The following is a 23418-nucleotide window of genomic DNA, read 5'->3' on the forward strand; positions in this document are numbered from 1 at the left end:
GTGTGTGTGTGAGAGAGAGAGAAATGGATTGACTGGGGAGTTTCCTTAGTTGGGTTGTGAGATCAGAGACACCTAACTCTCTTGTGTGTGTTTGTGTGTGTGTGTGTGTATATCGGCACACTAACTTGTTGAAATATTATGTGGGCGGCCAGCGCCGCGGCTCACTAGGCTAATCCTCCGCCTTGCGGTGCCGGCACACTGGGTTCTAGTCTTGGTCGGGGCGCCGGATTCTGTCCCGGTTGCCCCTCTTCCAGTCCAGCTCTCTGCTGTGGCCAGGGAGTGCAGTGGAGGATGGCTCAAGTACTTGGGCCCTGCACCCCATGGGAGACCAGGATAAGTACCTGGCTCCTGCCATCGGATCAGCGCGGTATGCAGGCCACAGCACGCTGGCTGCAGCGGCCATTGGAGGGTGAACCAACGGCAAAGGAAGCCTTTCTCTCTGTCTCTCTCTCTCACTGTCCACTCTGCCTGTCAAAAAATAAAAAAAAATAAATAAAAAAAGGAAATATTATGTGGGCTAAATTTATCTATTAATATGACTGTAAGAAATTCATGGGTTTAAAGACTCTAAATGGTCAAATGTTCACATTTTTATGTGGTTTAATCTAATAAACTTTTGTCAAATTGCTCTCCAAGTCTCTCAGCCCAACTTTGTTTGTTTTTTAATTTCTAACAGCTGCTGAGACAGGAAATATCTTGGATGCTAGGCTCTGCTGGATGAAATGAGAAAACTCTGTGGATTGTTATCACTACAGAATCATGGTTTCCTATTAACTAGATCCACATTTCCATTCAGGAATATTCCCAGGACACTACTTCCCCACTCACTCCAGCACCACTGTAGGAATTGGGCAGTTGAGTGTGGAGAAGGGTAAATAGGGACCTGGACTCCAAGTTGGCATTAGAATGACATTGAATGAATTATTTAACCTCTGTTGTTTGATTGAAATAATAAATACAGAAAGTATCTGTATTAAAAACTAAATGAAATAGGACTGAAGGTATTAACACAATACTTGGTACTAAATTATTATTCTTTTAGGATTTTATTTATTATTTGAAAGAGTGACAAAGAGAAAGACAGAGGCAGGCAGAGATCTTCCATCTGCTGGTTCACTCCCCAGATAACCTCAACAGCCAGGGCTGCTGGGCCAGTCTGATGCCAAGAGCCTCGAACTCCATTCTGGGTCTTCCACATGGGTTGCAGGGTGCAATTACTTGGGCCACTTTCTGCTGCTTTCCCTTGCACGTTAGCAGGGAGCTGGATCAGAAGCAGAGCATCTGGAACTTGAAGTGGTGCTCTGAAATGGGATGTCAGCATAGCAAGCATTGGCTTAACCCACTGTGCCACAGTGCTGACACTGACACTGAAGTCTTGCATGAATGAATCAAAACAACCTTCCTCTCTCCCTCCCTCAGTTCTTTCCTCACTTTTTTATTCTGAATCCCCAAACTACAGGGATATTGCAAAGAAGAGCGTGTTACCCTGGACCACACAGCCATCTAAGCATTAACATGTACCTGCAAGCCATTTCTGTCCCATAGACAAGCACTGAGCAGCTTCAGGATCCAACAGATGCTCACTTTGGCCTCACTGGCAGTGGTATAGGACTGCTCTCAAAGTGTGGAGCCACAGCAGCTGCATAGCTCTCACTCAGTCCCACTGCGGGTGTGCAGGTGCTGTGGAGCCCAGTGGATAAGAACAGCTTGTACCAATATTCTGTCCACCACTTGCACAACACTCTGTGTTCACCAGGAAGCATTACCTGCCCTTTTCAAAATCTTCATTTAGAATATATTGCAGAGAACCTTAACTTCACAAAACAACGCTTTGGCATCTGTTTCATTTGTATACGTGCACCATGGTTTTGTATTCCATTAGGAAATCAAAAAAACTCAAATACTTCTTTGTCTCTGTCTCTGTCTGTGTCCCTTGTCTCTATCCCTTTGTCTGTCTGTCTGTCTGTCTCTGCATCTAAAATTTTATAAAACACTGAGAAAACAAGCAAACCCTCAAATACAGTTACAGATTCTTGGCTCTCATTAAAGGTTAATCACTTAGCATGAACTATTGAAGTACACTATTTTTTGGGTGGCTGAGAAAAGAGATACTATGCATACATGTTTTCAAGAAAGCACCATGAAAAGTGGAAAGAGACAGGCCTGGGTGTAAAACCCGATGCTGGGATTTACTACTTTGATTTCTGTGAGCAAATGGCTTCATGTCACTGCGCATTGGTTTTCTCTTCTGTATTCAGGGCCAATAGTGCACTAATTGTTGGGTTGTATGTATCCCTCATGTGCTACAAGAGAAAATAGATGTATGTCTGACACAAAAGAGGCCCTTACATAAAGGTAATTCAGTTTGATTTGTGATTCTCCACATTGATCTGATACCAGAGACACTTGCTATCAAAGACTACCAGAATTTCAGGATTTTGAGGCATTTGTATTGCCAGGGATAAGACACTGTAAATTGTCGCAAACATTGTCTGAAATATTCTTCTCCTCAGAACAGGAATTGAACTTCCTTCCGCTATCTGGTTGATGTTTAATTTGGAAGAGGTTTTAAAATGAATATAGGAAGATGAAAGAGTGAAAAGATAAGGTATCTTCTGACACTTCCATGTCACTGGTGTAGACAGAGAAAAAGAATGTGTCTTTTTGAAGCTATTGTTATACTGATTAGAAAGTCCATTGTAGAATGAACAATACAGCTGAAGATTGTATACAGACAATCTGTCTGTAGGAGCTGGTTTCAAACATGGTAGGGTTTTTTGTTTGTCTTTTTGTCTTCTTATTCTGAGTTAGGAGCATAGTAGACTTGGTACATTAGAAATGTAACTGCTTTCCATAAGACGTAAACCTAGAATGGGGGCGGGAACTGAAATATGCATTTATAGATCTCAAATAGTAAGGCAGTCATTTTGTGAGCCTGGGTTTCAAAGCTCCATGCACACGTCAGGCTATAATAAGACCTGCCTTTGCTTCAATTGCTGAGAAACATTTTCCTTAATGCCAGGGCATCATCCTAGCCTTTGAATTGGCACTTGTTTCAGAAAAATGATTGGAAGCCAACATTTCAATAGAGCGATTTCTGGGCCCCCACACACAGGCTTGCCTGGTAGTTTTCCTCAAATACTTGGCTGTTAAATTGATTTTGAAAAGGAGAATGTTCCCTTTTTTGGCTTTCATTTTAGATCTGCTGTCATTATTTGTACTAGTGATAGTGTGTGTGTGTGTGTGTGTGCTTACTAAGCAATGGCCTCCTTGTGAAGCACTGTTTTTAATGTAATTTTAACTTTCAAAGTATAACTTCCATTAGCAGTATGCGGCAGTTTTTTCCTCTCCAGATTATCTTTATTAGAAAAGCTTCATTGATATTTAGATTCTTTGCATCTTTCCCGGAAGGATACAGATTGAAATAGAACTCAGAGGAAAGAAAAAGATACATATGACAGGCAATACTGTTTTAAAGACACGGATTCAGGAAGAATCCAATAGTTTATGGTAGAGTGGGCATGGAATTCTAGTGAGCAAATAATGTCTGGATATGACTCAAGAATGTATACATACAAGGAAGAGCTTTAGTTAAAGGCTTTATTTAAAGTCCTCCAAATGCTAAAATCCCCAGGCACCCTGGAGAGGGAATGAACTCCAGTCAGAAACACTGAATGTAATCTGGGCCGAGACATTAGTTACTCGTGTGACACTGGGCCAGTTCCTTAATTTTTTGTTTCTTCTGTTGACAAGTGTATGAAATGGGAATGATTGTTCCCTCCCTGTCCATTGTTGGGGGATGTTACAAGAATGAGGTTAGATGGATCATGTGAAGGGTTTTGGGCCACAAAGTTCTGTTAGAGTGGAAGCCCTTGGCCTGTAGTGTCTCTTTTTTAAGGTTTGTAAGCTTTCTGAGGACAAAGATTGAGTCTTTTCATCACAGACCCTATGTAGGTAGTGAACAAATGAATGGGCACATTACTTGTGAGGTGGTTTGTTTTTCCTGTTTACCACACCCCAGCCTGCTGATGGGGACAGTTCTCCCTTTTAAACTTGGTCAGCAAAGTCTGTTGTGAGAAGACTCATTCTCTCCTCAGTGAAATTGTTTCCCGGTGTACCTGAGATAGATATCACAAAGCTTGCCTCCATTGACTGTCACAGAATCTGTGATTTGATTGTTCTTCTCAGCCCTTGTTTATACTCATGTGGAACTGTGGCCTGTCTACCTTTCAATTATTGAATATTATGGTTAGTGGTGCATTAAGCCTGTGATTACCGAGTGGATTGAAATAATACTTTTGCAAAAATTACAGAAAAAAATAAAAGCAGGCAGGAGGGGGTTTGAGGGAGAGAAAGAAGGAGGTAGGGAAGTATGGTTATCCAGTTAGAATTGTACGTTTGAAATACATGAAGTCTGTTCTCTTTATATTAATAAAAATTAAAAAATAACAGCAACACATTGTTTTCACAGCTCTAAACTCTTCAATGATTGAATAGCATGTTTTCTTCCTTAATTGTATTAGAAATTAAAAATATTCCTTTGTGTATCAATCATTGCTTCGCCTATTGACATACGGGGAGCAAACTTAGCTGTATTGTAATTCTCCTTTCTTTCATGTAAGTTGTAATTTATATCCCTGGATTGAGTGCTGCTTAGCAGAAGTGAAAACTCTAACAAATGTAATGAAGTTTGAGTTACAGTAGCCAAGTAATGATGGATCTATACCCGTTAAATTGTTTCTTAATAGAAAGAAATGACCTGAAAATTCCATATACATACAGAATAATCACAAGTACATAAGCTTAAGGGCCATACTTAACCCACCTTCTAAAAATTAGAATTTTAACATTTTACATCTAAACACTGAAATTCTTCCTCCTAAGACTTTCTCATTATAACAGTGGTTTAAGGTATAAGTAATTAATATACATATATTCATTGGAAAAGAATTCTCAGAACCTAGTTTCTTTTTTATTGTAATTTTAAAATCTTTATTCCAGTCAATCCATGTTTATTATTTACATTATCTTACATTTAGAACTAAATATTATAATATAAATCAGTACTTTAAATGATACTTTCAGCCCTTTACACAATATACTAGTAAGTTTTTATAGTTTAAAACTTACCTTGGTTAGGGGAAAAGCAGATTAACATTTCTTCAATTGAAATGAAAAATTTTGCTACATTAGAACATAAATATATCCATACTAAACAAACACTACTGAACAAAATACATCTGCATTATTGCATCTGCACCACTTTCTCTTTATTTTTCGTGGTGATGTTGTTAATACTTTAAATTATACGCTCTTAATAAGTGTTCAAATAAAATTTTCACTTAGTAAATCAAAATGCCTATGGAGAGATCATTAAAAAAAAGGGTTCCCTGGACAGTCTTTCCATTTAGTCAACTGCAAGAACACACATTCCCCTAGGTCATCTGTAAAATATCTTAAATCAGGATGTGGAAGTATTTGGTTTCATTCAATGAACTAGAGTTCATTGTAAACAATGAGAAGGCGTGAACAAATATTTCTAGGAGCTGGGCAAGGTCTTTTCAGAGTGTCTTTTATTTTTTTAAATGACTTGAAACTTTTCACTGACTTTAGCACTTTTTGAGTTAAAACAGCCTCCAGACCGCTTGGAGAGAACACATCTGCTACATCGCCTGGAAGAGGACGCCAGACCCTTTGCTGCCTTTTGCTCACTTGTGCTTGTGCTTGCCCCAACAAGGGGGTGACTCCTGCCCTTCAGTAGATTTTTTCAACCCTTTGTGCCAGGGGCTGTTTATTGAAGTGCAGTATAATCGCATAGTCCCCTGTTGACCACAGGAGTGTGAATCAAGACTCAAGGAAGTCCTCAGGGGCTTAACTGACTCTAATTCTACAGCAATGGGGAAAGAATACATTTGTTTTGGAGTTTTACTAAGGCCCTGAGTCATCCCAACTCTGTTGCTGCTGCTGCTGTTTTCCTTACCAGAGTAGCTTAGTTGTCTGAGAGTTTCTGCAAGTCAGTATTTCTCCAGAGGTCAAATGACCTTTCTACCTTTTGGAGCCTGAAATAAATCGATTATAGCATATTTGGGCCGGAATATTTTGTCCACTTTCCCTCTGGTCTACTTCATGCTGGTTGGAACCATAGGGGATATGCCAGACTCTCACTAGAGGGCAGCAGGAGGTCAGTGGAACCAGTTCTTTAGGAACTTCCTGGACTATATTTTGTCCTGTAAAATAAATTAAAAAAAAAAAAAAAAGCCTACTATTCTAAAAGAGTTGTATTCCCTACTACTTATTAAGAATACAATGATGTCAATAACCTTTACACTTCAGAAAAACATGGACAAAATGCAAATAAAATCTCTCTAAAGGAAAGAAGTTTGTCAATACGAGGGACGGTATCAATTATACTTCCTACAGACAGCTGTGCACCTACAAGAGCAAGGCTTGGAAGAGACATTCCGTGTCTCTCATGTAGAAACCAAGCCACTTGTAAGCGGGCATTGGGAGCGGAGGTCTGGAAGCCAGCAGTGAGATTTGAAGCAGCAAAGACATAGGCCTCTCTAGTGAGCTGGGGTGATGTGCACACAACAGACGTTAGGTGAAAGACCGTTCGTCCCAGCAGAAAAAGAGTTGAACCTCTCAACTCCATTGCAGGTGTGTCTTTGCCAGAAGCAGTGTCACTCACAAGCTCATCCAACCTGGCCCCCTAGGTAATTTGGGGAAAGAGCTTGTGAGCGTATTTCAGCTTCCCACAGTGAGAGAGGGGCCTGGCATGGCACTGCATGGGACACCTTGTGAGCAGTTGACAAGGGAATGACTTTATGAGACATCACCAGGAGGAACAGCTTTGTAGAAGGTAGTGAGGACAAGGCAGAGACAAAAAAGACATGAGCCACAGAGACTATGGTCTGTGGAAAAGGGAAACTTTAGAAGTTGGGAAAAATGATGTGTGAGCCACCCTAGGATCCTTTGAAGGAACGGAGAGGGTTAGGGTACAAGAGTTGCTATTGGTTTGCTGATGAGGCTTGGATATAAAAAATTATGTTATTTTACTATTTATTGTTACTATACTCCTTTGAGCATATCCCACAGGACAGCATGAACCTAATTTATAACTAATAACAAAAAACACTCTTTAATCCTCAAATTTCACTCTCAGATGACCACTGGTAAATATACCATACCATCAAAGAATGTTGTTTTTAACCTGAATCACGCTGGAAAGATATTAATCCCAATTCCATTTCTTCCTCCAGCCATCCTCTGGAGTCCCCTTAAATTAAATCACCCGAGGTAAAATTATACACTAAGTTTAGCAAGGGCTTTTTATCAGGACTGTAGGAGAAAGATGTAACCAGATGTAAAGAGAATATAAGGAAGAGGAGAGTTGCTTTCTTCTATAAGAATTAGGAAAGATTTGATGGTGAAATGGCATTTGAACAAGTTATCAAAATGTAGGTAGGATTTTCATGAAGTCATGAGAGTAACATTGCAGTATAAAGGAACAGAAGAAATAATTCCATCTTGACTAGTCAAGAGGGCTGATGGCTGTGATACTGGTGAAGAGTCCAGGTTGTAAGAAGTTTTATGCAGAGTACTGAAGAGTTTGAAGTTTATTCTGTGGTCACTTTGGCAGGGATCTGCATGGAGTGGTATGATCAATATTGCACCTGAGGACAGTTTCTCTCTCTGCAGGCTGGGGCAGGGACCAAAGGTAAAGAAATATTAGGAAACTGGTGAAATTGTTTAGGTCAAGTGAGTCTATGAAATGGGGCAGTGGGTGTAAGGATAGAAGGAAGGAGGAGGATAGACAAAGTGGACGTTACAAAGGGAAGAAACTCATTGTTCACTTGAAACTCTGTATATGCTTTATCAAGTCTTAGAATGAGGAAAATGTTTTGTCTTCAAAAAGCTTGCATGAAGCAGGTGTTTGGTGCAGTGGTTAAATCGCTGCTTGGAAGTCTATATCCTATATTAGAATGCTTGGTTTCAAGTTCTATCTCTACTTCCAGTTCCAGCTTTCTGCTAATGCATACCCTGAGAACTAGCAAATGATAGTCAAGTGATTTGGTCCCTCCCACCATGGGAGGAGTCCTGGATTGAATTCCAGGCTCCTGATTTCATCCTTGCCCAGCCCTAATTTTTGTAGGAATTTCGAGGACTGACAACAGTGAATAGAAGATCTTTTTCTTTCTCCCCCTTTCTTTCGCTCTGCCTTTCAAATGAAATGAAAATAAATAAGTACATTTTTAAAACACCCTTTTGTATCACAGCCAGTTAAAATGGGACTGAAGGAATCCATGTCTGTTTTCAAGTCTCCATAGAATAACTCAAAGATGGAAACAGGAAGAGTTAAAGACAAAGGAAAAGTATATCTTGTTAATGCAGAGATCCAAAGGGTTACATGGAGCTGTGGTATTTTTACTTTACTCAGTAAAGTTAAAATAAACATTCCTTTTTTATTTTTTCTTCTGAAAAAATTCAGATTTATTGAGTTACATGTTAGCATATTTAATTCAATTTATTTTTAAATTAAATATCATAAGCTTATTTCAATGAGGATACATATGATTTTCATTTCAAATAATAAAAAACAAAAGTTAATTAAACCTTGGACTGACTGAAGTCAAGTCAAATTTAACCGATTCAGCATTGTATTAGTTGAATATTCTGTAAGATGATAAAATACGAGGGTACTTCAAAGCATTCATGAAAAATAGAATTAGAAGATACATTTATTTGCAAAAAATGAAATCCATGTATGATATTGTCATAATACATGTTTTCCATGAAGTTTTTGAAGATTTTTCTGATTTTCATAGGCAGGGATTTAAAAACTTGTTAGCATCCAAATAAACTTATCTTTTAATTCCATTTTCTACAAACCTTTTGGGGTCCCCTCATAGAATGCAACAACTTACTATGTGCTAACGAGCCAGGGCACTAGATAGCACTGTGCATCAAAGTCTGAAAAATACTTTCTGACTGACCACATTATGGGTTTTGGTTTTGTATCCCTTGTTGATAAATGATTCAACCATATGAAATGCCATCTTTTTTTTTTTTTCTCCAGTAGGATTTTATAGACCGAGGTTAAGAAACTTAGAATTTCCATCTGAGTTTTTCTTTAACTTTAGCATTAAGCATCCCATATAGCTATAGAAATGACAGTCTGTTTCTGCTAGTCAAGTCATCTGCTTCTAAAGAAGAAATATGGGGACAAGGACCAGACAGGCTGTGACACTTACCTTTGGAGCAAGACATGGAGCCAATTAAATCATTACCATATGATGTGCATTGGACTATAACTGCTTTCATAATGAAATGCAGGAAGAACAGAGGCCTTGGAGCCAAGAAGGACAGAGCTTGGCCGAGCTCAAGTCCTTTCCCATTAGCCGTTCTTACAAATTGGATTCAGAGGAGATCTGACTTGCCCCAAGTAGTTCACAAATTGAACAGCCTGCCTTCGTCTCAGGTACGTTTTCTGCTTTGCAATTTGACAGATGCAGGTGGGTTATATTCCGGTTGCTCTCTGAAAAAGTTTTCTTAGCTGTCTGTTTTCAGACATGCGTGAGTCTGCCTAGAGTTTATCAATAATGGAAAACAAAAACATGGAAAACAACAGTAATGAGACCTCTGCAGGCGTTGCACTGCTGACGGGACAAATGAAAACCTGGTGATGAGGAAAATGTTAGTCTCATTATTACAGGAGGGAGGAGTCCTCCCTTTGTGGTGGTGAATAGGCTGTAATTACTTCTGCAAGTAGAGCTTCAGATCCCAGTGCGGGGAGAGCCGCACTTCTTCCTCCTGTGATTCTCTCCTGTTATTCCAGGTTTCAGCAAAGTTGCAGAAATATGCACCCCAGTCTTAGGCGAGCAGCCGGCACACTTGCAGAGCTACTTCTCAGAGGATGTGGTGACTGCTCTGTAGTCTCACTGAGGGCTGAGAATCTGTCAGTCGCTGGGCATGCTCTCCTCTCCCAGGCTCATCTCCCATCAATCACTTGTGTCCATCTGAAAGAGCCCCACTCAGAGCAGGCTGATCTTTACTGGCCTGTTGTTTATAGGATGGAATTCCCCTGTTGGTTCCTCTAAGCTGGAGTTACAAGCAAGATAAAACTGAAAAAAGGATTTAGAAGAAAACTGGTTGGAAATATATAAAAAACCTGAATAGACTGATAAAAGGCTTGAGGGAAGGTATTTTATTTTCAATTAACACAAAACAACTGTACATAGGTATGGGGGTACAAGTGATGTTTCAAAACATGCATACATCGTGTGATGATCAAATCAGGGAAATTGACATATCCATCACCTTAAACATTGATCATTTCTTTGTGGAAAGAACATTAAAAAGTCTTCTGGTGATTTTGAAATATGCAACACATTATTGTTAACCACAGTCACTTTGTGGGGAGAAGGTGACCTTTTTCATTTCAGCACTGTAGATGTTTTCACCTTCCGGATACAGGCTATCCTTTTCCTGGGGAGAGTTTAACCTTCTGTGAACCAATCAGTGTGTTGAAGGTGTTTGCAGAGAGAAGGAAGCCGGAATCCATAGTAACCACTGTATTATGATCAACAGTGTTACTCTGTTTCTTCCCCAAAGTTCCTGTTTATGTCTCCGAGCCTGTATGTTGTCTTTTCAAGAACAAGCCAGTTGGCCTGTGGCCATGGTGGAATTGCACCACTAGTGAGTCTAAATCCATCCCTCCAGCGAACACATCCTTCAGTATTCTGTTGAGTTTAGTTTTCTATCTGAAGCAGCATATGGCTATGGATGAACAGAGAACAGTATTTAAGAAGGGATGATTTGCTCAAAATGGCATCCAAGTACAAAACCGTAACACCCAGAATTAGCAGTATCTTTAACATTTTTTTTTATTCTACTTTATGGAAAACCCCTCAAAAACTACAGTGTGCTCCTGCATTTGCACAATAATATTTGTGTGTTTGAGCATTGTCTCATGTTCAGAAAATCATATGGTAGTTTTTGCTTGAGAATGGGGAGGAAAAGAAAGGCAAAAAGGGGGTCACAAGGAGGATCCAGGAGAGAGAAAATACTTGCCTGGCCTCCAGCCTTCCTGTGTTAGCAGCCTACTCTGTGCCACACTGAATTAACCTAAAGGAACTTACACTGCTATTAACATGACTATGATTTCTAAAAAAGTGACTGTGTTAAGCAATTTGCATATTTTATCTCAATTACTCCTTAAACCAGATATGTGAGATAGATATTACCTCAATTTTTAAAAATTAAGAAAATGAGGGGTCGGCGCCGCGGCTCAATAGGCTGATCCTCCACCTAGCGGCGCCAGCACACCAGGTTCTAGTCCCGGTCAGGGCGCCGGATTCTGTCCCGGTAGCCCCTCTTCCAGGCCAGCTCTCTGCTGTGGCCTGGGAGTGCAGTGGAGGATGGCCCAAGTGCTTGGGCCCTGCACCCCATGGGAGACCAGGAGAAGCACCTGGCTCCTGCCATCAGATCAGCGCGGTGCGCCGGCCGCAGTGCGCCAGCCGTGGCGGCCATTGGAGGGTGAGCCAACGGCAAAGGGAAGACCTTTCTCTCTGTCTCTCTCTCTACTATCCACTCTGCTTGTCAAAAAAAAAAAAAAAAAAAAAAAAAGGAAAAAAAAGAAAGAAAATGAGGGAGACCAAAAAGTTAAAAGAAAAAAAAGTAACCCCTCCTGCCCCACCCTGCCAATTGCCTGCCTGCCCAGCCACAAGCTCCTTAACAGCAGGCGCACTAATGCAAGGGCTTATCCTTAGTTTTATTTAAATGCAGAGAGACCGAGAAAGAGACAGACAGACATGCAGACAGAGGGACTCCATATACTGGCTCACTGTCCAAATGCCTGCACCAACCACGGCTGGGTCAAGCCTAAACCAGGAGCCTGGAATCCAGCCTGGATCTCTCACATGGGTGACAGGACTCCAAGTATGTGACCCAACACCTGGTGCCTCCCGGAGTGTGCATTAGCAGGAAGCTGGAATGAGCAGTGGAACTGGGCTGCGACCCAGGCAGTCTGGTATGGAATGCAGATGTCTCAAGCACCATTTAACTGCTGTACCAAATATCCACCCGAATGGATTCTTATGTGCCTAAAAGAAAGAGATTTACTCTCTACCATTGCTTTAATGTAAATGTGAAGAACACATTAAGAGATCTCTTTTTTACTTTTTGAGGAAAAGGGAAACAAGATGACAGTGTATCAGATGGAGTACATATGATTTTTTTTAAAGTTCATGTTTAAAATTTAATGATATAGTAGCTTAAGTCTTCTTTGGGACTACTGTTTTCTTATTAATATCTAAAATAAAACATTCCCAAGAGTATCATTTGTGGTTCTTGCAAACATTACATCAATATTTTGAATATATATCCACTAATAGATTTTTGTATTCTATTTTTGTTTTTGGAGTTAATATTCCAAGTACAATGATTTGATGTCATTATTTAACTCTGAAAAAGTACGTATATTGCAATAGTTTGTGATAAATCATTGACAACCTGCTATGGTAGCCAGACCTTTATTTTCTTATATTAAGCACAAAACTGAATGCAAAAAGCCAGAATGGTATCCTGTTTAATGCTATATGCAAGAATGATTAACTAGGGTGTCTGAGGCGTTCACATAAGTAGCTGTTTCTTGTATTTTCCAGGCGATAAAACCTGTTGGTTTGGCAACTTACAGAAAAGCCATTAGATCCAGTCCAATGCCACAGGTATAACTGTAGCCCCTTGGGCTGGGTGACCAATGACAACAGGCAGGGGATGGTGGGAGAACCAAGAGGAGCCAGAGTCCTCAAGGTGCAAAAATTGTGTCCAGAATTAGGAAAATTGTTAGTCTCATGATATGTCTCTGTATTGGTTAAATTTTTAATTTGAAGAGTGAGCATATTTTAGATACTCCTTTGTTACTTTCCTGAAATATTACCACTGATAGAGTGACACTTTAAGCTTTCAGAAATCTATGATGTCCTTCATAAAGTATCATATAAGCCATCAAACATGTTTAGTTTCTTACCAAGCATAAGGCAGCTAGTCTTCCACACTAAAGGCCTTTGCAAGAGCGGCAATAAACAGGATTGATATTTACATTAACATTGTACATAAAATCCAAAAACCAGCTTCCTACATTTTCCATATCAGTGCACATATCAACTGTATTTTTTTTTTTTTTTGGACAGGCAGAGTTAAACAGTGAGAGAGAGACAGAGAGATAGGTATTCCTTCTGTTGGTTCACCCCCCAAATGGCCGCTATGGCCGGCGTGCTGCGGCCAATGTGCTGTGATGATCCGAAGCCAGTAGCCAGGTGCTTCCGCCTGGTCTCCCATGCGGGTGCGGGGCCCAAGGACTTGGGCCATCCTCCACTGCCTTCCCGGGCCACAGCAGAGAGCTGGCCTGGAAGAGGAGCAACCGGGACAGAATCAGGCGCCCCAACCGGGACTAGAACCTGGGGTGCCGGCACTGCAGGCGGAGGATTAGCCTAGTGAGCTGTGGTGCTGGCCATATCAGTGCACATATCAACTGTATTTTTAATGCTTATGTTCTGTGTCTCCTAAGAAATGTTAAGGTCTATGAGAAAGTAGATTTACAAACTTACAAGTAATAGTAAAACCCAGCATCACTTGTTATGCCAAACGTCAAAGAGTTTACCAACAATACTGAGGGTTTCTGGAGGAACTTACTGACAGTTAAACAGCCAAGCCAAATTTTCATTTCTGTAATGTTTCTTTTGTTTTTCGTACTTCATGCTTAATTTAAATTCCCTATCATAAAGAGATGTGTTGAAGGGACCTGCTTTCCTATCAACTCCAGAGAAAAGGCTCTTGTATGGAAACAGTACATTCTTGTTCTTGCCTAATATAATCAATGCAGTAGAAGGGAAGAGATCCTACACAGAATACTTAGGCGATCAATGAAATGCATTCCCAAGCAATAATAATGGGACAGAGTCTGCAGGTTGATTAGTGACCTTTTCATTCTTTGTAGAGATAACCTTTATTGATATCATTAACCAGATGAAACACTGGTTTGATGCAGCTCTTTTAACCACGGAGCTTGGTATTGATTGAGAAGCGAGAGCTGAGATTTTGTTAGTGTCGAGCTGTTTACAGAATCAGGAGGTATATTCCTTCCCCTTTCACCAGCCTCCTTAGTAATTTTTTTTTTTTTTTTTTAACCAGCAGTGAACACAGTGGAGAAACCAAGGACATTTTCTTACTTTTGGTCTGTCTTATGAACAAAAGCTATTTGGCTGAGAAAGTACTTTCTGAGTGCTCACAAGGTTGGAGGCCTTTTTATATGAGCAATTTTGGTAAGGCGTATGTAAATCTCCTTTTCTGTTCTAGTCATTATCAATGATCTCTTGTTATATAGCTCCTCATTAGTGTTTTCAATTCAGAAAGCTTAAGCAACTTGTACCAGTGTTTATGTTTAAACAAACCAGTACAGGTATGCCCCCTGCCCTGTGAAAGGCACATTTTATCTTGAGAAAACTAGAGATTTTTGTCTGTTGGCCCAAACACTGATTACCTTTAAAAGGGTTTATCTGTATCTGGCGCCATACAATGGGAATGGAACATTTGTTTAGCCGTTTAAAGTGGGTGACTTGCCAGAGGAATCAACCTTAAGTTTTAATTCTAAGAAGCTAATGTTTATGGGGCAGGGGGCATTGTAATCCATAAGCTGTACTTTGCAAATTTATATTCATTAAATAAAAGTTAAAAAAATACACGAAAAAAAAGAAGCTAATGTTTAAGTGATAGTTAACTCAAATTTAATACACTACACAGTCTAGAAAAAGAGCTTAGTGAATAGTAGCCAAAGCTTAAAACTGTGCTTTTTAACTTAACTTGAGAATCATCCCATTTCTGATGTGTGAATCGGATTGTACTGTGAGTGGAATATGAGAACATGCCTGTGAGTGGAATGATAGCGCTTTTGTTTTCATTGATTTGTGGACTAAGTTTAGAGCATGTAGGACAATCTATGGAGTCAGGATGAATAATTAATTTTTAGTAATTAAGCACAAGGGAAAAAAGGTGAGGAGATTTACTAAAGTATGTATATAAAAATATTTGTGGTGAGGGATAGAAAAAATCTTCAGCATGAAAAGTGTTTATATGTACCCCGACGTCTCCTAGCACAACAGAAATTTAAATAAAAGCTATGATTTTTTTTTATTACCAAGCTTCTGATATATTAAGAAAGAATATAATTAAGTGAAGAAATTACTACTGATTCATAGTTACAGAGGAACAAAAAGTACAAGGTAGCTATGGGAGACAGTGGGGATAGATAGTAAGATGGATAGGAGTGTTTATCATGAAACTGAATAGAAAACTCTGTAATTGTAGGTTTCAAATACAGAGATCAACTGTTCAGATGACAAGCACACTCAGTACACGGCCACGTGCTCTTTCAGCACATAAAAACTCACATGCAGCATTGTTCCTTGGCAATGACAAAGTGCAAGCAAGACAGAAGTAAATTTACCCCAACTTGCATAGAGCTTTTTGTTTGTTTGTTTGTTTGGATTTCTTTTGTTGTTCTAGTGTTTTGCCTTCATGAATTTATTTCTGCCTTTATGAATTATAATGTGAAAAAATTTTAAAATGTTTATCCGTTGCACTTAATCATTGGACCAAAGTTCTTGTAATTCATCATCTGTATTGAGCCTAAATCAACATCAACCAAGTAATGTAAAATCAAAATACTTAAAGCCCTTTGAGAAAGGATATAATAATAATACATGGGCCTCTGAATTCTGAATACCATGATTCAATCATCCTGTTATATTTAGAAGAAGGAAGCTGAGGAGACGGGTGGGGATGGGGAGTCAGAGACAGACACATTCACACCAAAGATAAGGCAAATAGGACTAAGAAAAGTACTGGAAAAAGACTCCAGAGTTGTCTGTTCATACATAGTTGTGTAGGTTGTGATGTAACACATTGAAAGAACTCCTTACTCTTCAGCTGACACAGCTCTTCTAGGTCCTTAACATTTGAACGATTCTTTTTAAGCATGTAGTGCCCAGATGCTTGCCACCCAAAAGATAACCTTTCCACCTGGGAACTTGTTCAAAATTCAAATTCAAGGATCTCCATCCCCCACCCCCTAGCAACAGAATCAGAATCTATATGCTTAGGTAAATTCCCAGGTGATTTTTATGCATATTAAAGACTAATATGGCTCCATCTATTGGCAGAATGCATACTTGTTCTTTGGAAACCAAAGACAATGAACAATGAAACATAAAATGTGAAAAACAGGGAAAAACTCTCCTATGTTGAAAGCATATATAAGAGGGAATTCAAAATTCCCCTCTCATGCTCAGTGCTCCCCACTAGAGAATAAATCACTAGGGCCATGCATTAGTTCTACCCTAAAAACAACAAGCAAAACTGGGCTCGCCTTTCTGCTTCTCAAAGTCAGACAGAAACTTTCTTATAAAATCTAACAGGTATAAACAGTGTGAGGTTGTCCTTACTAGTGTAAGTCTTCAGGTAATAATGATGTCTTAATATTTTGGTTTTGAGTGAAAGTGAATGGAAACATTTTTCTAGACTGTGTTTCTCCCAACTGGCCACTTTTAAGTTCAGCTATTTATTTTTTAGAGGTAAAATATGTTATGGATATGCTGTGATGGTACACATGCACACACACATATATAGCACATGTTCACATGTGAATGTTTCATCGCCGTTATTTGCACACCCTCGAACAACATAGTTTATGAGTTTCCTGTAGAAGAAGAAGAAGCCATGTCTGAATATACCAAAAAGCACTGGAGATTTGAACTGACTCCCAACAGCTACTAATAACAAAACCAACCTTAATACCTGGAAGGGAGAAAGAAGAAAATGACACCTGTTCTTTGGGTCGTAGGTTGCCAAAGGAGGGCAAGTTATTAAAAATGTTAAATTTTTGTAGCATATTTCAGTTAGGGTAGTAGTAAGTACTTCCTTGTTGATGTTAGCAAGTGTCAAATATGATTATAGAGAGAATGAGAGAAGCTCTTCTCAAACTGATCCCAGGTTGCAGGTAAACTCTATTGGGCTCTTTATCTGACAGATGATGTGTGACCTGGGAGACAGGGCACATGTTGTTATGAGGCACCAATACTAACTTTTGTTTATAATTTGGCCCTTGGAAATGGCTGTTGAGGGAAAGATTGGCTCTGAACTTGAAAATCTTGAGACATTCTGAGTGTACAGCCAAAGAAATGTTGCAAGTCCTGAAGAATCACCTTCTCTCTGAGGAAAAGATAAACAGTGTGCTTCCAAGGTGGGAAAGGTGCCACAGAGGTTCACACTCACAGTCCCAGAGAGCATCCACTGTTTAGATGCAGCTGCTTGGTTATCCCTGAGCAAAGTGAAATGAATTGGCATGACAGCTTGCAAACGTGCTGCAGCAAAATAATCACAATACAGGCAAAATAATTAAAAGACAAAGAAAGAAAAGTAAGAACAAATCAGGATACCCTAGTGTATATAAACTAAAAAGAATCTACAGCTGGGTAAAGTGAGACGGCAACCTCAAGTCCTCCCCAAGCACCCGTTGCTATGCATTATGGAAGAACGTTGGGAAACCGTGAATCCAGTGTACTTGAGCTCAAAGACAGAGTGATAAAACCCCAGGGACAAAAGTGCTTCTGCGTTGAAGAGACAAATCCAGCATTGAATACAACCGCGTAGCTGTGGCTGCTAACAAGTAAATTAGAATAAAGAAACACTAAAAGTCACAACCCCAAGATGTGATCCATGCAGCATAGGAGAGGAAAAATGTCTCCTCTGCCTTCCCGGGCCTCCTACTGGGCCTCAGAATTAAACTCACATAAAACAGATTAACATCTTTTAATCTCAGACACTGTAAATTCAACAAAGACACCGGGATTAACAGACCCTACAAAGCACTGATTAACATGATGAGAGACACACTACAGAGCCCAGTTTATGATGAAGGATCAGGGGAGGGTGTCTGTTCAAGGTTAGGCTTTTTATTGCTTGGTGGTCCTGCAGTGATGATGAAAATAGGGTATTTTCACATTTGAAGCAGACATGAATTTATGCAAATTTAGTGATTTATTAAAAAAGACATTCAACAAAACATGATAAAATGAGGAACGCAGGGGCCGGCACCGTGGCTCTTGGTTAATCCTCTGCCTGCAGCGCCGGCATCCCATATGGACGCCGGGTTCTAGTCCTGGTTGGGGCACTGGGTTCTAGTCCTGGCGGCTCCCCTTCCATTCTAGCTCTCTGCTGTGGCCCAAGTGCTTGGGCCCTGCACCCGTATGGGAGACCAGGAGGAAGTACCAGGCTCCTGGCTTCGGATTGGTGCAGCGCCGACCATAGTGGCCATTTGGGGAAGGAATCAACAGAAGGAAGACCTTTCTCTTTCTCTCTCTCTAGCTCACTGTCTAACTCTGTCAAAATTAAAAAAAAAAAAATGAGGAATGAGGTAGGGGGTCAGTTTATGTATGGTTATTTCCTGGCAGCATTGCCCACATTGATCAGGTCAGTGTCACTGATGTGATTTAACCTTTCACTCAACTCTTTAACTAAACCTTTGTTAGGAACTCGTTTTTCCTACACATCTTGACTACCAGTAAGATATCATTGCTCTTATTCTTCTTAGCTACCCGATACATTGTACAGATGCATCCAAGGATTTAAGAATGGAGGGCAGAGACTTTCTTTTTGATGGAGAAAAAGGACACATCTATTATCTCGCTTGCTTGTTTGTCTTTTAGATAGTGTTTTCTTTGCCAAAAACACACTTTTAGTATATATATATATTTATGTATGCATAAGTATACAAATATGTGGACAGATATAACTAGACAGATAATCTGGATGGATGCACAGCAAACTGTTGCTAGTGGTTAATTTTTAAAAATAGTATTGGTGTGAGGCCAAAGTTGCAGCACAGGGGGTAAAGCAGCCGCCTATGACGCTGGCAAACAATATGGGCACCAGTTTGTGTCCCGGCTGCTCCCTGCTAGTGGCCTGGAAAAAGCAGCAGAAGATGGCCCAAGTGCTTGGTTTGCTGCCACCTATGTGGGAGACCCAAAAGAAGTTCTGGGCTCTTGGCTTCAGATTGGCCCAGATCCAGCCATTGCAGCCAGTTAGGGAGTGGACCAGTGGATGGGAGATCTCTCTATCTCTGTCTCTCCCACTCTCTGTTATTCTGACTTTCAAAATAAATAAATAAATCTTTTTAAAAAGAGTATTGGTGTAGATTGAGAGGGTAGGAAAGTCAAACTCTTACGTTATAATCCTATGGACTTACTGTATATCACTTTTGTATTTTAAAAGACATCAATATAATATGAGGAAAAAGTGCAGCTTCCTTGTATTTGCTGAAATCGAAGATTGGGGTCAATCCAATATTCCTGTATTGATGGACGGTTTGTTTTCATTATTTTGAGAAATATGCCCATGTGTCTAGGAACTTGTCAAAAATTTTAGTCCAGGGAGGTGCTTCCGTTTTCATTTCCAACATTCTGTCTCTTAAATGTGGATCCCCTATTTCACTGTGAAAAATGACAGTGTGGGGAGCAACTTAACAATTCTGGGAGGAACCTTTCTTTATACAAACTCAGGAAGTTTGAGCCTCAGTGTGTTTGGGGAGCCAAATGTGAATATTTAAACATTATTAAGCACAATATGATTTGGCATTCTATTCCTGATACTACTTTTCCCCATAGAAAATGAAATAAAATGAATACATTTTATTCCTGATACTTTTTTCCCCACACCAAAAAAAATGAAATGCCTACTTATTCTTCATATTTGTATTATTGGAAGTCTTAAAAAACCATTGTTTTTCTTATCATTAAAATTGTTTCATCAGTAACTGAATGTTTTAATTTCCGTGTGATACAACAGATATCCCCCAATCCTAAAAAATTAAGTAAACTTTAAGGAAATTTAAAACATATGGGAGATAATTATCTCAGCAAATAGTTGAATTTCACATCTGAAAGAACCTTCAGGGTAATCTTACTAAACCCCCTTCTTTATACAGGAGAAAACTAAGCCCCAGTGAAGTGAAATGTTTTGTTCAAGGTCACACAGCCAGTTGCTGACAGAATCAAGGTTGAGGACATAATTAATTTTGGCTGATATCGCCTGTCTGTACCTGGGAATGTTTGCTTCCCATGCTGTGTTCTTTGTCTCACCTTGTAAAGGAAGCTTGCCATGCAAGGAAGTGTCCTCACCTCAAACAAGAATTCAGGAATGGGCAGGAGAATGGGTTAAGATTTGAATGAGTTTGGTGTCTATTAATATTGACTCCGTCGTAGTTAATACACTGAAAAAATAAGGCCTGTGCTTATTTTTTTAAAGATTTTTCTTTATTTGAGAGGTAGAATTACAGAGAGGTGGAGGGGAGAGAGAGAGCGGGAGAGACAGAGAGAAAGGTCTGCCCTCTGGTTCACTCTGAAAATGGCTACAATGGTAGGAGCTAGGCTGATTTGAAGCCAGAAGCTAGGAGCTTCTTCTGGGTCCCCAACATGGCTGCAGAGGCCCAAGCACTTGGACAATCTTCTACTGCTTTTCTAGGCCATAAGCAGAGAGTTGAGTTGGAAGAGGAGCAGCCAGGAGCCCACCACACCACAGCACCACCCCCTCTGCTTATTTTTAAACACTCAAAATAACTTGAGGGCACACACCTATAACCATGGTCTTTATGTTTTATGGCCAAAATGTCTATACTAACACATTATTTCTTTGGGAAACTAGAAAGTGTGTATCTGTGTGTCAGTCAGAATCCTCCTGGGAAACAGGACCAATAGGATATATAGAGAGAGGTGTAGAATGAAATTGACTATGAGGAATGAGCTCACATCATCATAGAGGCTAACAAATCCCAGACTCTGCTGTCTGCAAGCTAGAGACCTAGAAAAACCAATGGTGTTCTGACCCACATTCCAAAGCCAAGAGCTAATGGTCTACGTCCAGTCTGAGTCTGAGGGCCAAGAACCAGGATTTCTAGTGTGTGAGAGCAGGAGGAGGTAGATGTCTTAGTTCAAGCAGGCAGAGTACGTTTGTCCTTCCTCCATATTTTGTTCTATGCATGTCCTCACTGGATTGGTTGATGCCCACTGCACTGGGGAAGGCTGTCTTCTTAATCAGTCCATTCCTTCAGATGCTAATCTTTTATGGAAACATTGTCACAGACATAACCAGAAATCTGAGGGTACCTCAAAATGTTTGTGGAAAGTGGAATTAAAGACAAGTTTATTTTCGTACATATAAAAATGTTGAAATCTTTACACAGGAGGCTCTTCAAAAAATTTATAAAAATGCATATCATGAAAACTATGCATGGATTTTGATCTTTTTACTGAAATAAATGTACCTTTCAATTTCATATTCCACAGACCTTTAGAAGTAACTCCATACTATTCTATTAGTTATCTGAGCATCCGTTAGCCCAGTCTAGTTGACACATAAATTAACCAGCACAACCTGTAATCTGTGACTCTAATAATGAAGAAGAATCATTACTTTTCATTATTCTGTATCATTATTAATAAAATAAATTATAGGACTGAAGTATGTGAATTAGTATCACAGATAGTTCTGTTGCTTTAGTTTTTGATATTGAGTATTTACCTCCTTGCCCAAATTATTTTAAGAATTCGTGATTTGGAGGGCCTGGTACTATGGCACAGGGCATCAAGCCACTGCTTGGGGTGCCCACATCCCGTATGGGAGTGGTTGGTTTGAGTTCCAGCTTCCAATACAGCTTCCAGCTTATGTGACCATGGGAGGAACAGATGATGGCATAAGAGCTTGGGCCCCTGCCACCCACGTGAGAGACCCAGATGGAATTCCTGGTTCATGGATTTGGCCCTGGCTGTTGTGGGAATTTGGGGAGTAAGTAAACCTGTAAATTGAAGTCTCTCTCTCCCTCTCTTTCTCTCTCTTCCTTTCAAACGGTTTAAAAAAATAATTCTTGGTTGTTGTTTTATCTCACTTTAGGAGCTACTTACTCCAAATCCTAAGGTTTCATTCTTGATATTATCATTGTCTGGAAGTCAGTATTAATGCCTACTTCTTGGAGAGGGTGATGCATGTGCAAATCTGCCTGCAACAGTCCTGGCTTCTATCTTCAGTTCCATTGTAATTAAAAATAATGAAGAAAAATAGAGAAGAAATTATCCTATTCCAACTTTAAGCAAATACCAACAGATTCTCCCATTCAAACTGTGTCTGCCTCTTTCTGTTTTCAGTGTCTTAGAGTTTTACCTCTTCCCTTCTTGGGTTTCATTGAAACTGAGTTACCCTTCAAACTCCATGTAACTCAAAACTTAATATTTGACTTGATTGAACTAGGGTACCTGCCAAGTCCACTTTCATTCTGGTTCCCACTGGCTGTCCTAACAGAGTGTGTGAATAAGTCTTCCAGGCTTAAAATAATTAGATTACCCAGAAGAATCTGGCGAAGGATTTGTGCTTTTCAGGGTAGTTAAACATGTAGTTCCATAGAAACTATGCAAATACAATTGCTTGTGTGTTGAATCTCAAATCTGAACTTACTGTTGCCAAGGAGACATAAACAGTTCTGACCACAGACTCTCTTAAGATTTTGCCAAATTGTATTACAAACAATGCCTTCAAGTCTTTTCACTTAGTGTCCAAAATTTAGATTTCCCTCAATCAGAAAGGCAATGTAGTGTAAAGAATATGGGCTTTGTAGCCAGGAGAACAGGAGTTCAAATTTTGTCACTCCTTCAATTTGTGTGCCTCAGTTTCCTTATCTGCAAACAGAGGTTATGAAAAATGCCTTTTCTATAATGTGGATTTATTAAACTCTAGTTTCACTCAGTTCTCATACTGGATCCATTTTTCTGTAATAAATTTATAGAGTTTTTGGAAGTAAGTTTGCAAATTTTAGATCTCTCTCCTTCCTAATTCATTTCAGACTATTACAATATCTTACTTGTTTATAGGGAAAAAAAGGCTTTAGTTGGACCACCTGTTCTCAAATTCTTCCCCCATACTGCATTCTAAAAAAAAAGAAGAAAAAGAAAGAAAAGAAAATCCCTGTTTAAAATCCTTCAGTGGCTATACATTGCCTTCAGAATAAAAAGATAACCCATGAGTGTGTTTTTCCCTATCTTTCCTTCTCATGTTTTATCTATTCATGATTATCTTTCAGCCTACATTTCAGCTCAATGGAACTACTTATAAGAACCCAAGTGTGTCCTACTTCCTGCTGGGATGTTAATGCTTTCCTTTTTCTCCTGATTTCACAATGTGTGATGGTTTCATTTTATCAAGGATGCCTTCTTTGATTCCTTCCAGTCCTGCTTCCATGCACTTTGATGCTGTCCTGTAACTCAGAGATCCACTCTCCCCCAGGTAGTCAAGACACCTTTCGCACCTCTGAAAGGTTAT

The 23418-nt window shown here is 39.7% G+C and overlaps 1 protein-coding gene across 5 annotated transcripts in view; it reads left to right on the top strand.

Annotated features, from left to right (window-relative positions):
* Positions 1–23418, top strand: part of ARHGAP24 (Rho GTPase activating protein 24) — an 867261-nt gene that overhangs the window by 604978 nt on the left and 238865 nt on the right. Inside the window, exon 1 of one of the 5 annotated variants that reach the window (XM_089303133.1) lies at positions 14196–14321. The exons of the other annotated variants lie outside the window; for them this stretch is intronic. Coding sequence (XP_089159259.1) covers positions 14243–14321 — 79 coding nt within the window. The 5' untranslated portion in view covers positions 14196–14242. Of the gene's footprint in view, positions 1–14195; positions 14322–23418 lie in introns of those variants that run through there. 5 annotated transcript variants of the gene reach the window in all.

Source organism: Oryctolagus cuniculus, chromosome 8 (assembly GCF_051225735.1).
Source record: "Oryctolagus cuniculus isolate XC-2025 breed Fujian yellow rabbit chromosome 8, ASM5122573v1, whole genome shotgun sequence".
NCBI classification, from domain to species: domain Eukaryota; kingdom Metazoa; phylum Chordata; class Mammalia; order Lagomorpha; family Leporidae; genus Oryctolagus; species Oryctolagus cuniculus.